Source organism: Lactuca virosa, chromosome 9 (genome assembly GCF_052849685.1).
Source record: "Lactuca virosa cultivar CGN04683 chromosome 9, Lactuca_virosa_CGN04683_v6, whole genome shotgun sequence".
In the NCBI taxonomy this organism is placed as follows: domain Eukaryota; kingdom Viridiplantae; phylum Streptophyta; class Magnoliopsida; order Asterales; family Asteraceae; genus Lactuca; species Lactuca virosa.
The window spans coordinates 134,832,866-134,846,669 of NC_136434.1; the positions used below are offsets into that span (position 1 = coordinate 134,832,866).

Here is a 13,804-nt window from a genome sequence, read left to right on the forward strand (position 1 = left end):
TTTACATATGAAATCAATTGCAACATCTATCTTCAACTCAGGTTTATTTTTTCTATTAGTTTGCAATTTTTGTTTGCAGACATCAGCAAATAGATTTCGGGTAACATGTACTAGTAAGATAATAAGGAGGATAGCAGGGACTTCTTTTATTCTTAATATTTGTTCATTAAAACTCGGGAATGTAACTTTGGCTCAAAGGTTTGTAAGAAACAAATCAAATAATGCAATTTAAGCCATGAGAGCACAATAGGGTTATCATTATAGAGTTAGGGTTGATTGAAAACATTCTCCAACAGAGATTGATATTGTTGTTGTGGTTCTATTTGAGTCATCCAGACGGCAATTTTTCTGGATGATGATAGCGTTCTTGTCATTGAGATTGGGTTAATCCAATGATTTCAGAGGGATTGCACATTTTAGAAGGGAATAATTGAGGGGTATTGCTTACTATTTATGTGAGGAAGAAAGTGAAGTTATGCTACAGATTCAATATTAAAGTCCCTAATTTCACCAATCTCGACCCGCTTCCACTTCCAATTATTTTTCATTTTATTCGATTTCACCACTTTGAATTGACATGATGGGGACTAGAACATAATGTGTTTTTTTTATGTTGAAGGTAGTAGCTCTGAATGTGTCTTGTGCCAATTCCTTTCAGCCACTTGCTTTAATTTGTCCAAGATGAAATTATACATTTTTTGCTGTATTTTATGAATATTTCAACATATATCTAAATTGGGTTACCTAGGGTGAGATAGACAAACATACTTGATGCTTACTCAACCATAATTAAGGGGTGGACGTTAACAAGAGATTCTAATACTATTAGTTCTTTTATTGATGAAATCAGTGAAAAGAGGTTTACTTTTTTTTTGATATTCTGGGTAACCTCCGGTCTTTATTATCGCCACCCCACTTCTTGTGTCTGTGATGTAGATGCAGGGTAGGTGCAAATACATTCTTTCAAATTTCAAAAAGTCAGTGTGTCAACTTTTCTCCCCCTTCAATTTCAGAATCTTGATTTAATTTGTCCATCAAGTGGGTAATTTGAATTTGTATTCATTTGCAGTTTTTGTTCATCATTTGCTACAATTCACCATAGTACTTGGGCCTTCTAAGAATTCCAAACTTTTTACTTTCACAGATAAAAGTTGAAAATGGTTTCTACAGTTTGTGCTTTGTGGACTCATCACACACACACATATATAAACATATATGTAAAAAATGGTTTTGTATGAAGGGTTTAATGACTAAATCTGACAAGGTGTTTGATAAAATGCTTGAGAGAGGGAAGATCTCATGATCAATAATTTTTATAAGTACCCATCTAATTTATGTAATTTTTTGAAAGTGATTGATAACAATGATTTTATTGAATATGTTGGTTAATTCATGTTTAATGGTCGTAAGGAAAATACTTGGAAGTACCCAAGAGGCCAAGACTAAATATATATATATATATATATATATATATATATATATATATATATATATGTAAAATTGAAGTGTTTTGATATTACTAAACATAAACATATATCGCTGAGACCCTTTCATTTTTATCAATCTTTTAATATAAAATTTTATTGCAATATGACGTAAAGAAACAACGTATTCAACAACTTTTGGTCCTACAACATTGTTTTCTTTACTTCATTACAAAGTAACTTTTTTGTACATATTCTTTATAAACGATATCAAATCTTTACTGTAATATTAATATACCACACTCATAGTCATTTACAGGTGAACACTTTACACAAAATATGTATCACTTTTTTTCTGCTGACTTTTATTGACAAACTAGTCGAATCCTCGCGCATTGCACTTGAATATAAGTATTTAATTAAAATAATAACATCTAACAAATTTGTGATTTAGTATTTATACATGAAAAACCAATGTAAGTAGAAAAACAAATTCTATAGTTAACATATCAGTTTTATTAATTGTAATGAATTTATATCATTAGTTATTTCCACTATTAATTCATAATTTTATAGGTCATTTTATGTTGTGTAAATTACATATCAAACATATATTGATTTATGTATATAACAAATACAAAGTAGTATGAAAAAATAAATACTACAACTTTTGATGATTTTATAGAACGTTTTAAGTTGTGGAAATTATATTTAAAACGTATGTCGATTTGTATATAAAACAAATAACAAATAGTATGGAAAAACATTATAGTTTTTTAATAAAATAAAAACACTACAACATCTATTACAAAATTTACATCAAAAAAAATTTATTAAACACTTATAAATCATTCAAAATGAATATTTAGAAATCAACATACATTTGATATCTAGAAACATTGTTATAAAAAAATCGGTGTTGAAATAACCATTGATGCGACAAAACTTGTTTTTTTTCAACTCTTTCATCTTGAATTACAAATCTTTTCAAATATATGATTTTTTATTAAAAACTTACTTATATACTACTAATATAGCTACAATGTGTATAATAAATAAGTGGAAAATAAAAAATGCATTACACATTAATAACCATAAGTTTTAAAAAACTTTTAAATGTAGTGGAAAATATAGACGTGTGGCTAATTACATTAAATTTGAAATCATAATTACATTTAAATTAAAAAAACTATTGAGTTGTAGTGGGAGTTTTAAACTCTTGAGGTGTGCCCAACAATGTAATATAAAATTAACAATTATATATTAGAAAAAACAATATTATAAGCATTTATCATTGAAATAATAATTTTTAATCTAAGCTGTAACTAATATTATAATAATTTTAAATATATAAATATAAAAAGTTTTGTTTGAATCAAATTCAATTAAGTTTTTGATTTAAAATTATTTTAAACTATAGGTATTTTTAACTAATTTATAAATAATTTATTTGAATATTTTGTATTTCCTATATTATTATTTCTATTGTTATTATTATTACTATTATTATTATTATTATTATTATTATTATTTCAAATAACAAATTTTTTTGAATATAATATAATCTATTCTTTAGGTTTACGTTATTTTAAACAATTATTATTTTTTACTTAATTAAAAACTATTTATTGAAAAATTTTCATTATTATATTTAAAAAAACTACATCTATATTGTACTTTCATTTTTGTCCTTAAAGTTATCAAATATTTGAGTCTTAAAGCAACCAGAGAAAAGTTTCAGTTTAAGACCAAACATTCTAACAAAAACCATTATGAGGTATATTGTGAAATTGAGAACTGTACATGGCGTTTATATGCAAAACGCATTGATCCCACTATTGAATTTGAAATCAGGAATTTCAACAACGTGCACACATGTTCGTCATTACAGATACACCCAAATCATAAGTACGCAAATAAAAAAGTCATGGGTACTATATTGCATGAGATTATAGGAAAAACTTGTTCCAAGGTTTGGAGGCCTAATGAAATATTAAGGGATTTGAATGCTTTGTTGGAAATATATGTAAGTTACAAACAAGCTTGGCGTGCAAAACAATATGCTATGGAACTGTTGTTGGGATCCTCTGAAGAATGTTTTTCCAAACTTCCTATTTATTTTCACAATTTGAAGAGGCATAATCTCGGTACAGTGGCCTATATACAAACAGATTCTGAAGATTGTTTCAAGTGTTGTTTTTATGCCATTGGGAGCATGGTAAATACAAAAAACTTGTTGTTATTTAATATATAATTATTTGTAAAAAATGTAGAGTGTTTATGTGTTCCATTTTAATAGTTCAAACGTTTTTGTCGTAAAGTTATAATTATGGATGGTGTCCATTTGAAGGGTGATTTCAAGGGAACCATATTGCATGCAGTAGCTATGGATGGGAATAACCAGATAGTGCCCCTTGCGCATAGAATATGCAAAAAAGAGAGTGGTCTTACTTGGACATGGTTTCTTGAAAAGTTGTATGAATGCGTTGGTGATTGTCAAGATTTGACGTTTGTAACTGATAGGGCCGATGCAATTCGGGTTAGTATTGAAAATGTTTTCCCACATGCTCATCATGACGTGTGTGCTTTTCAACTACTAGGAAACATAGTACACAGGTTTGGGAAAATGATAAAACAAAAGTGTTGTTTTGGAGGCTTGTGAGAGCTTACAAAAGAAATATTTTTGTGGTATAGATTTAGTTCTACTAGGCCGCAAGTAGCGGCGTATCTAAGTGAAATTCCAGGTGCTAAATGGACTAGAGCATATTCCCCGTCGAAACGGTATGATTACATGACCTCGAACAGTGCAGAGTCCATGAATGCTTTATCTATAGATGCAAGGAAGATGCCTATAATACCCCTTCTTCAGTTCTTCCGTCATGGAGGTAAGACGACAACACTTTAAACCGGTATTTCCCAATGCCTAAGGGTTGGAATAGGATTGACCGTCTCAGTTTGAAAACCATTTCGATACACCGCGGTAGTTAACTTTAAATTTACCATTTGCTGGATTTCTACAATTTCAAGCCTTTGTAGTGAAGCTATAGCATGCTCACAAGGTATACCGCATTTTTGCCATTTACCGCAACTACAAATACCACGGTATAATTGCACGGATTCGGTGGTTCAATACTTACTTACTTCATATATGTCGCCAACATTATGCCTAATAATACAACCATCGGAGTGGATAAATCTTTTATGAAGCACCTTAAGTGCATAAGGGGTTGGAAGACCATGATAATCCCCTGTGAAATGAACTGAATGATAAAACAAAATTTATGATGTCATAATGTATAATAATATATCATTTGACTATTTAAGTGATGTCATAACTTATAATTACCTCCGAATGCAGCACGTTGAACATACACTGCTTGCATTGAGTCATTGACCATTTCAATGATTGTTGTTATTGGGAACTCATGCCTGTTTGTTCTTATCCAATTGACAATATCGGGAATGTCAATGAATTTAACATTGAAACGTACTTTAGGGAAAAAAGCCCGTACCCATTTTGCAGTGGGAATATTGTCAAGCCAGTCCATATCATTCTCATTCACCTCATTTTGTAAGTTGTTCAAACATGCATAAAAATCAGACATATTATACGCTTTACAAGTCTTCCAGAACAACTGCTCTACAACTATATTGCTTCCGGTGGAAGCGCGTATTTTCTCAGCTATATTTTTACAACAATAGCCATGATATGAATCAGGGTAGACTCTTTGAAATGCAAAGTCTATGGAATCATACATATGGCTTATGAAACCAACTTCCGTATTGTCACCTAAACATTCTTTAAGCCTCCTCATGAACCATAACCATGAATCGTCACAGTTAAAGGTTCCCAAAGCAAACGCTATGAGAAGGGGTTCATGATTTCTATCTAAAACAACCACAATGTACATGGATGTTACGTACGTCCTAATTAGAGGTACGTGACCAACGAATATTATTGGTAACATAGGCGTGAGAAACGTACAAATCTGCAAGTAAAGATAAGAATATTAGCCATATAACAACTTCAAATAATAAAAAATTTACTATAAAGGATTAACTACCACGTATCCCAATGCCACAAAACAAATTTGGAAACGATAATACGAGTCTTTCTTAATGCACCTGAAGGTGTTAGGATTGGTTCTTTGTAGATTATGGAAAAAAATTCGGTAGGTTGGAGAAACTTTTTCTGAATACCTCATTCACTGAACTCATTTTCACAACTTTCGACACTTTAAAAATGAAAATGCTTGTCCAATTTAAAAGGAATCAGTATTCATTATTCCGCAGAACTGAGTTATCAGTCCGCGTTACTGACTTGTTAGTCCGCGTTACTGACTTGGCTGACCACGTAAGTGACTTGACAGTCCGCATAACTGACTTGACAGTCCGCATAACTGAATTGACAGTCCGCGTTACTGACTTGTCAGTTCGCATAAGTGACTTGACAAACCGCAGAACTGAGTTATCAGTCTGCGTTACTGACTTGTCAGTCCGCGTTACTGACTTGGCAGACCGCGTAAGTGACTTGACAGTCCGCATAACTGACTTGACAGTCCGCGTCACTGACTTGTCAGTCCGCATAAGTGAGTTGACAGACCGTAGAACTGAGTTATCAGTCCGCGTTACTGACTTGTCAGTCCACGTTACTGACTTGGAAGACCGCGTAAGTGACTTGACAGTCCGCATAACTGAATTGACAGTTCGCGTTACTGTTGTCAGTCCGCATAAGTGACTTGACAGACCGCATAACTGCCTTGACAGTCTGCATAACTTTCTTAAATAGTCTAAATTCTTCTATTTTCTTAAACATTCCACGCACCAAGCGCGAAGTATATGTCCATAAATACGTACCCCATGCAAACCTGCAATTTTCAAATTTTTTATTATAATTATTATTATTGTATTTATACGCAATCTTTAAATGTAATACATGTTCTAATCATCTATATTATCAGCAAGCTTGTATATTGCCGCGGGAATGCCCGTTTTAACGTCTCGTCCGTTGAGATCCTTCAACATAAAAACAAGCTGGATAAGCATTACAACATCGTCATCCTGAAGTGACAAATAATTCGGAGAGATAATGTAGTATTCTAAATCTTTCAGCCGCAAACGTGCATCAGAAATGTCTGGGAACAACCGAGCACGAAGATTTGAATCTGACCGGCCTTTTTCGTCAATGAGTAAATCCACATAAGGACCAACTTTTAAACCACAAATGAGAATATATTCAGTTTCACCAAAATCCAACTGCATCTCCTCTATATCAAAAAGAAACTTCCCCATTTCAAATACTTGTTGAGACCTTACTTCGTGCATCATCATCGAATGCACAAGTAAGGGATCACCATGTGGGATATGCATTCCTAAGAATATTCCAAACGGCAAAGCTTCGAATAATAGTCGTTGTGATTGTGTTAGACGCGGAAAATAGTCTTTAATGATAGTACCCACCACGCCTCTTAAAGTTAAATCCACTTTTTGATTGAGATCATCGTGCTATAAAACATAACATTTAATTTCATATAAAACGTTAGTAATTGAAAATAAAAAACAAGGTTCCAAAATTACTTTTCTAATTCGGTTTATGAAATAAATAGCAACATACTTTTTATATATAACTAAATACGTCATATAAAAGGGCGGAAAAAAATGTGGCAGAAAAAAATTGTCGAAAAATCAATTTCATATCATTTCGCGGAGGCTAGAGGTCATTCTGCGGAGAACCCTCTGCGGAGTGACCTACACCTCCGCGGAGACTCAATTTTGTTCACTTAAATCATTCCGCGGAGGGAATACATCACTCCGCGGAGGATCCTCTACGGACTGACGTAACTCTTCGCGGAATGGATCATCCCAAATTCGAATCCTGTGAATCCTAACATCTACAAAATCTAAATTTGTATATATATATTCCATGTAATCAATTGGGTTTTCGTAAAATTTGAATCATATACAACATTAATCAATAGAGGGGAATGTGAGAATTACCCGGGAGCCGAATCCATCGGTTAAAATATCAGGGAAATTGCCCTCCATCGGTGCCGGATTTGAAGTCGTATCTACTCGATTTCGCTAGAAAATGATGTTGTTTGATGTCGTTGTCGCCGGATTTGAAGTCGTCACCGGAATCGTCCATATACGCAGCCGATGCGGAGTGCCAAAGAGGAATCCGGGGACCAGTGGGGGACCAAAGAGGAGGAATCGCTTTTCTCATAGAGGAGAGGGTGAAATTACGAAAGTACCCCTCTCCGCGGAGGTTTCATTGTTCCGCGGAGGTCCGCAGAGGGTCATCCGCGGAATGCATGTCTATACCCGGAAATGTCCATTTTCATGTCTAAATTTTGAAAATACCCCCAATTTTTTGACTATTTCCGGTAATTTTCCTTTTTTCGGATGGATATTATTCTTATATTGATGATTGTATTCTTATAATGCTTACAACATGTTCACTAATACCCAATGTTGTCTTGGATCATCATTTTTCCTCATGTATGTTAAGTTAATTAGTTTCCTATAAACTTTGTGTATACATTCATATTTGTTGATATTTAAGGATGCTTTGTTAAAAAATAATAAAAAGTTAAAAACATTCATGTTATACCTATATCCAATGAAACCTTTCATGTTATCATTTTTCTAATGGATTATCTAATACTTTGTTTGGTTCATCATTTTTTCTGAATTATCACCTCCTGAAGATGAGTACGACTACTTACTACGTTGTTTTCTTCATCATTTTCATTTCTGAATTATTACTTCCTGAAGATGACTAACTCGCTTCCACATTCCATTTATGTTCATCCAAGGATCTTGCATTTGTTGAAAAAAAAATGACCGTACTAACTTGGTTGCCATTTTGAAAATCAAAAAGTTGGATAAGAGTAATATGGTTATTTGAAGTCTGGGTTTTTGTATTGCAACATAGTAGTTTGGAATATCTATCCATTATAGAAATGTCATCTAGATGTAACATTGTGAAGTAATGAATTAAGACAAAAAAAATCACAAAACCATATCTTAAAATCTAACAAAGTATTAAATAAAAACATTTCACATTTCAATAATCAGTGTATACAATTTTAGGTTAAAAGTCATCTAAGTAAAACTATTATGCGTGTGCTTAATTATTCTAACTAAAATGAATTTATAAGTAACGAGTAGATGAATATTGTGACCTCCAGTTGTTGCTTAAAAATATTAAATAACTACTAAATTAATTTAGGTTTAAAACTCATCTACGTCAAACTATTATTGTCTCTTTAGTACTATAACTTAAAAAACATTTGTACATATTGAGTAGATTAATATTGTAACCTCTCACATTTCCATGATCAAAGTAAAAAAATTTACCTTTAACACTCATCTAAGTCAAGCTATTTTCTACGTCTTTAATACTCCAACAAAAAAGCAATTGAGTAGATCAATATTGTAACATCTAATTGTTAGTTAAGAATATTAAATAATTATTTAATTACTCGTGGAACAAAAAAACCTTTCATAATTTCCTGAAACTAAATAAATTTATCTTTAAAACTAACTTCCAAAATTTTCTTTAAAAGTCATTAAACTATCAGTTGGCTCTTTAGTTACTCTATCTAAAAAACAATTGTACATTAAACTATTATTTGGCTCTTTAGTTACTCTATCTAAAAAACAATTGTAACTCATGAGTAAAAAACTTAAACAATTGTAACTCATGAGTAAGAAGCTTAATTGGTATTAAAACCATTGAAGGTTACAAATGTTATAGAAAACTTAATTGTCAAAAATATATATTTATTATCCTAATTACATCATAATTACTGTGTTGTTAGTGGAAAACAAAAAATTCTAGAAAACAATTCCAAATTGATGATCTTGCCGAGTTTATAAATCAAATATTTTTAAATTTATAAATTGTATGATTATAAGAAGTTATAGAGTTTTGTAATTAAAATTAAAATTCTATTGAACAATTAAATGTCGAAAATATATATATTTATTATCCCAATTACATAAAAATTAATGTGCTCTTAGTGGAAACATAAAATTCTAAAAAACTATTCCAAATTGACGATCTTGCCGAGATTATAAATCAAATATTGATTAATTTATTATTGAATGATTATAATAAGGTATAGAGTTTTGGAATTAAAATGAACATTCAATGTGGTTAATATAAATAGTGACCTTCAACTATATAAAACATTACATTTCTACTAGCAAATTTTCACCATTCTATGGCATATACCAAAATAAGTGAGCTTAATCCATCAAAAAATGATTGGGTTATCAAAGTGCGATTGTGTAAGATGTGGGAAACAATAAATCATAAAAATGACAACGAGATAATGAGTTTGCAAATGATATATTTTTTGATGATAAGGTATATTTTTGTTTATGTTTATATTTTTTTGTTAGTGTTGATGCATACTTATGATGCAAAATAAATCTTAAAAGACTTATTTAATAAAAAACAACAATAAAAATCATTAATTGTAATACTAGCACTACAAGAAAAACGCGATTTTGCTAGGGAATGTTACTATGGAATATATTTTCGTTGTTAATCTGCAATGGATCGTGCAATGGAATGTCATTCCATAGCAATGTTGCTACCACATTGTCTACGGATTTTATTTCTGGTAGCGAGAGTGGGAGTTGCTAGGGAAAATGCTACCGACTCCATATCCATTGGTATTATGCTACCGATAGTGCTATGGAACAAAAATTTGTAGCAATTTTCCAACGAAATTTGTTACCAAATCACTTTCCGTTGTACTACTGCTATGAAATTCATCATCGTGGTTACTATGCAACGGAGTTTGTGACGGAAACCAATTCCATAGTTGAATTGCTACGGAGGTACCATTCGTAGGTATTTGCTAGGGAATTCTGCTATGGAATATGATTTCGTTTGCTTGTTTTGCTATGGAATAAAACGCGTAGCTAATTTGTGATGACATTTGTTGGGATGTTGTATGCTTAATTAATCTTCTTATACTATGGATGAATTATTATTATGATCAATGGAATTTGTAAGATATGGTTTGAATGAAATGTTTTTGAATTGGTAATATGTGGCATAAACTAATGGATAAAAAATGTAAAAATGAAGTATAAAGTAGATATTGCTGGCAAGCAGACTCGAACTTAAGCTTATGCTAGAAAAGGGCGCGGTTAATCTAGTTGTGCTAACCAAGTTGTGTATAATTTCTTGAAAACATAGTATATAATGAATAATTAACAACGAATTCATTACAAAGTTATTTTTAATTACATTAACCGGGCATGTTAAAGTATATATAATCTATGTAGATTAATGTTCCTTAATAACGAATTCATTACAAACTTATTTTTAATTACATTAACTATACTTCATCACAAAAATAACATGTGTTTTACGTATACTTCATCCTGCTCAAACAACAAAGCAAGCAAAAATGACTAAAATGCCCTTTTAACATAACGATGTAAACACAAAACCAAAATAAAATTATAGTGGTACTATACAACTTCATATACAATACAATAAGAACACTAATATTCAATGTCCATTCTATTATCAACCATTAATATTTTTAAGAAATATACAAAACCTACCATACTCTACATACCAACGACAAACCGTGCAATATCTTTGTCGATCCTCATCCTCTTCATGGCCTATTGCGAATGCACCTTTAACGGAATGATGCGGGTCTTCACATTGGAAAGTGATGTTATTCGTTGTAAGTCTATGAACAACATCAACAGCCCGCAACAACTCTTTGGCACTATCAACAACACCCGTGTACTCCCCATCATCCGGAACTGCCCAGCCAAAATAGGCATCAAGTAATTGTAAACCTACACATTAAAATATCCATCAATTAATCTAATGTACCATTTTCAATAAAACAGTAAATATTATACAACACAACACAACTAAATACTAACCCCAAAGTACAAACATGCCTTAATTAACTATATATATAATTTAATTTACATATATACCAGATATACATACCTTCATCACATTGATGAGGCCCTCTTGAAATGTAGATCATTCCAAGCAAATAAATTGCCTCAAGATGATCTTCATCTGCTGCTTGTCTCAACAAAGTCATTCCTAAATCAAAATTGCCATAATAAAAGCACTCATCATGTTGACAGAATAACAATATCAATATATAACATCAATGACACTAAATATTAATAAATGGTATAGATTACATATAATTACTGAAACTACACATACAATTCCTTGTTTGAACATGGCTTCAATGTTATTATGCAATGCACATGTGCGTATAAATAAATCAGCTTTCAGATTTTTGGGACCCATTCCTTCAAACATGTCAATGCATGCTGTTCTGTACACTTGAGGATCACCCCCTGCTTCATACATCTTCTTTGAACTTCAAAAATTTAAATACACAGTAAATAACAAACAAATAAGGTTTTATTTCATCAAATATACATTCATTAGTTGATGTTTATTGAGAATTACCAAAGTCTTGCTGATGTGAATATTTAATGCACTAGTTTTTTATTTATAATTCCTAATTTATCGCATCCAAAACCACACCTTACAGGCAGTGAACCCGATCGAGTATAGTATAGCTTTGATAAGCAAGGGTGTCGAACTCAAGGGGAACGGTAGTGAATTAATTTAAAATGTTTGATTATAGGTTACACAAAACACACAAAAGCAGTAAGGAAAGGGTTTATTAAATCTCAAACGAACAACTAAATAGCAAATCTCGATAAATTGACAGGAAGACAAATCTCTTTAGGTACTTTGGTTTAGACAGATTACATCTTAAAATCATAGATAATTGCATACACAGATTTATTTATTCATGTTCACCGATTTCTAAAATGATTAGGTTCATGTTCACTATTACTAATCCTTTAGCAAACAAGTCAATTCAAGCAGTGATCAATTGATTAAACTAACATGTTTCCTAGTGTTCAGTTCGTATCAAGCAAGACTTGTAATAATAGTTAATCAAATTACTAATTCAATTAACCTCTTGTTGATGGTTCGTCACACAAGGCTTACACATTAACTTACTTATTTTCTAATTAACTCTAGTTTCACGTTCGCTATTCTTAGGCATATAATCTTGATGGTCATCAAAATCATAAGAGGCAAGCAATCAAGCAGATGTTCATACAACTCGATATACTTAATAATTAACAGAAAATAATTGTCATTAACACATAAGGATCTTTTAACAAGCTTAACAAGATAAATTAAACACAAATAAAACAATCCAATATAGCAATTAATCCACAAATCAAGGTTTCATCTATTCATAAACTCAAAGCAAATGGTTTTGACACCAAAATCAGAAAGTAAAAACATAATAGTATCACAGTGGAATGCTAAACATGGTCACGATAACAAACCACATGATTACCGACACGAATCCGCTCTCTAATCCTTCAGATTTTCGCTCCTGTCAGCTTAACGGCCTTCCAGCCGCCTTCTAGACCCTCAAAACGGCAGTTATGAAGTTTTCTTGTCGCACAAGTCGAAGTGGAATATCATAGATTATCAAAATGGGTGAATGATATGGGGTATTTATAGTTGAATGGAGATGGAATTAATATGGAATATTAGAGTTGGATAGGAATAAGGAAACTAATGGCGGCTTAGGGATTAAGCAAATAAAAATAAGGTAAGTGGTGCTTGGGGAATAAGTAACTTGGAGGGAATTTCCGTCCAACTTTTATGCTTCATCTTCAAGGCCGATTTTGGATAAGATAAATGTCGAATGAGCAAAAATTCCCTCTCACATAAGTCGTAGGAAATTTCGTCTAGTTTTCAGAACATTTTGAATCTAGTCCATTGGACTTACGAGTCATCAGATATACCCGAAACACTGAAGAGGGGTCAATCTGCCAGCAATATCCTTTTTGCATATTTTCAGCTCCATTCTCTTCCTTTTGTATTCCAGCTCCCATTTTAACTGTAATTGAATATTTCAAAACATATTAAGTATCTTTTAGTTCTAAATAACATAAAAACATAGTATAAAATAATAATAAAACATCATAAATATATGCATAAAATAGACGTTATCACTTGCAGAGACGATGTCTTTTGCAGATTTTGACCCTAATACTACAAATATCTGACTCAAAAGCTCTAGTGGGAGATCATCTAACGAACGGCGACTTCTAGTATTCGACATTCTACTTACAAAATACACATTGGAGTAGTTGATTTCAATTTTTTTTTAAATTAAGCGTAACTATGAAAGACAGTGTAACAGGGTATGGAAAAAAACTTACTTTATGCTGATCTGGTCGAGAGGAGTACAAGAGTCTCTATTATCGGAGAAAATCGTTTTTGAGAACGATTATCCTTCGACGATTTGGGGGTTTTAGTGTTTGTATGC

General features: G+C 31.8%; 1 protein-coding gene across 1 annotated transcript; it reads right to left on the reverse strand.

Moving 5' to 3' along the window:
* Positions 1-4,325: 4,325 nt before the first annotated feature.
* On the reverse strand, positions 4,326-5,335 carry LOC145139817 (uncharacterized). The gene is made up of 3 exons (XM_079073512.1): positions 4,771-5,335; positions 4,562-4,684; positions 4,326-4,465 (listed from the first exon to the last, which is right to left on the reverse strand). Exons 1-3 carry the CDS (start codon positions 5,333-5,335, stop codon positions 4,326-4,328), a joined length of 828 nt encoding a protein of 275 aa, XP_078929638.1.
* Positions 5,336-13,804: the final 8,469 nt, after the last annotated feature.

What these genes read in the sequence shown, in the direction of transcription:
- LOC145139817 (XM_079073512.1), bottom strand. Translation starts at nt 5,335, where the DNA reads ATGTACATTGTGGTTGTTTTAGATAGAAATCATGAACCCCTTCTCATA. An exon ending in TCAACGTGCTGCATTCGGAG is followed by an intron (nt 4,685 to 4,770) that starts GTAATTATAAGT and finishes TTTATCATTCAG; the next exon opens with TTCATTTCACAGGGGATTAT. An exon ending in TGGCGACATATATGAAGTAA is followed by an intron (nt 4,466 to 4,561) that starts GTAAGTATTGAA and finishes AGCATGCTATAG; the next exon opens with CTTCACTACAAAGGCTTGAA.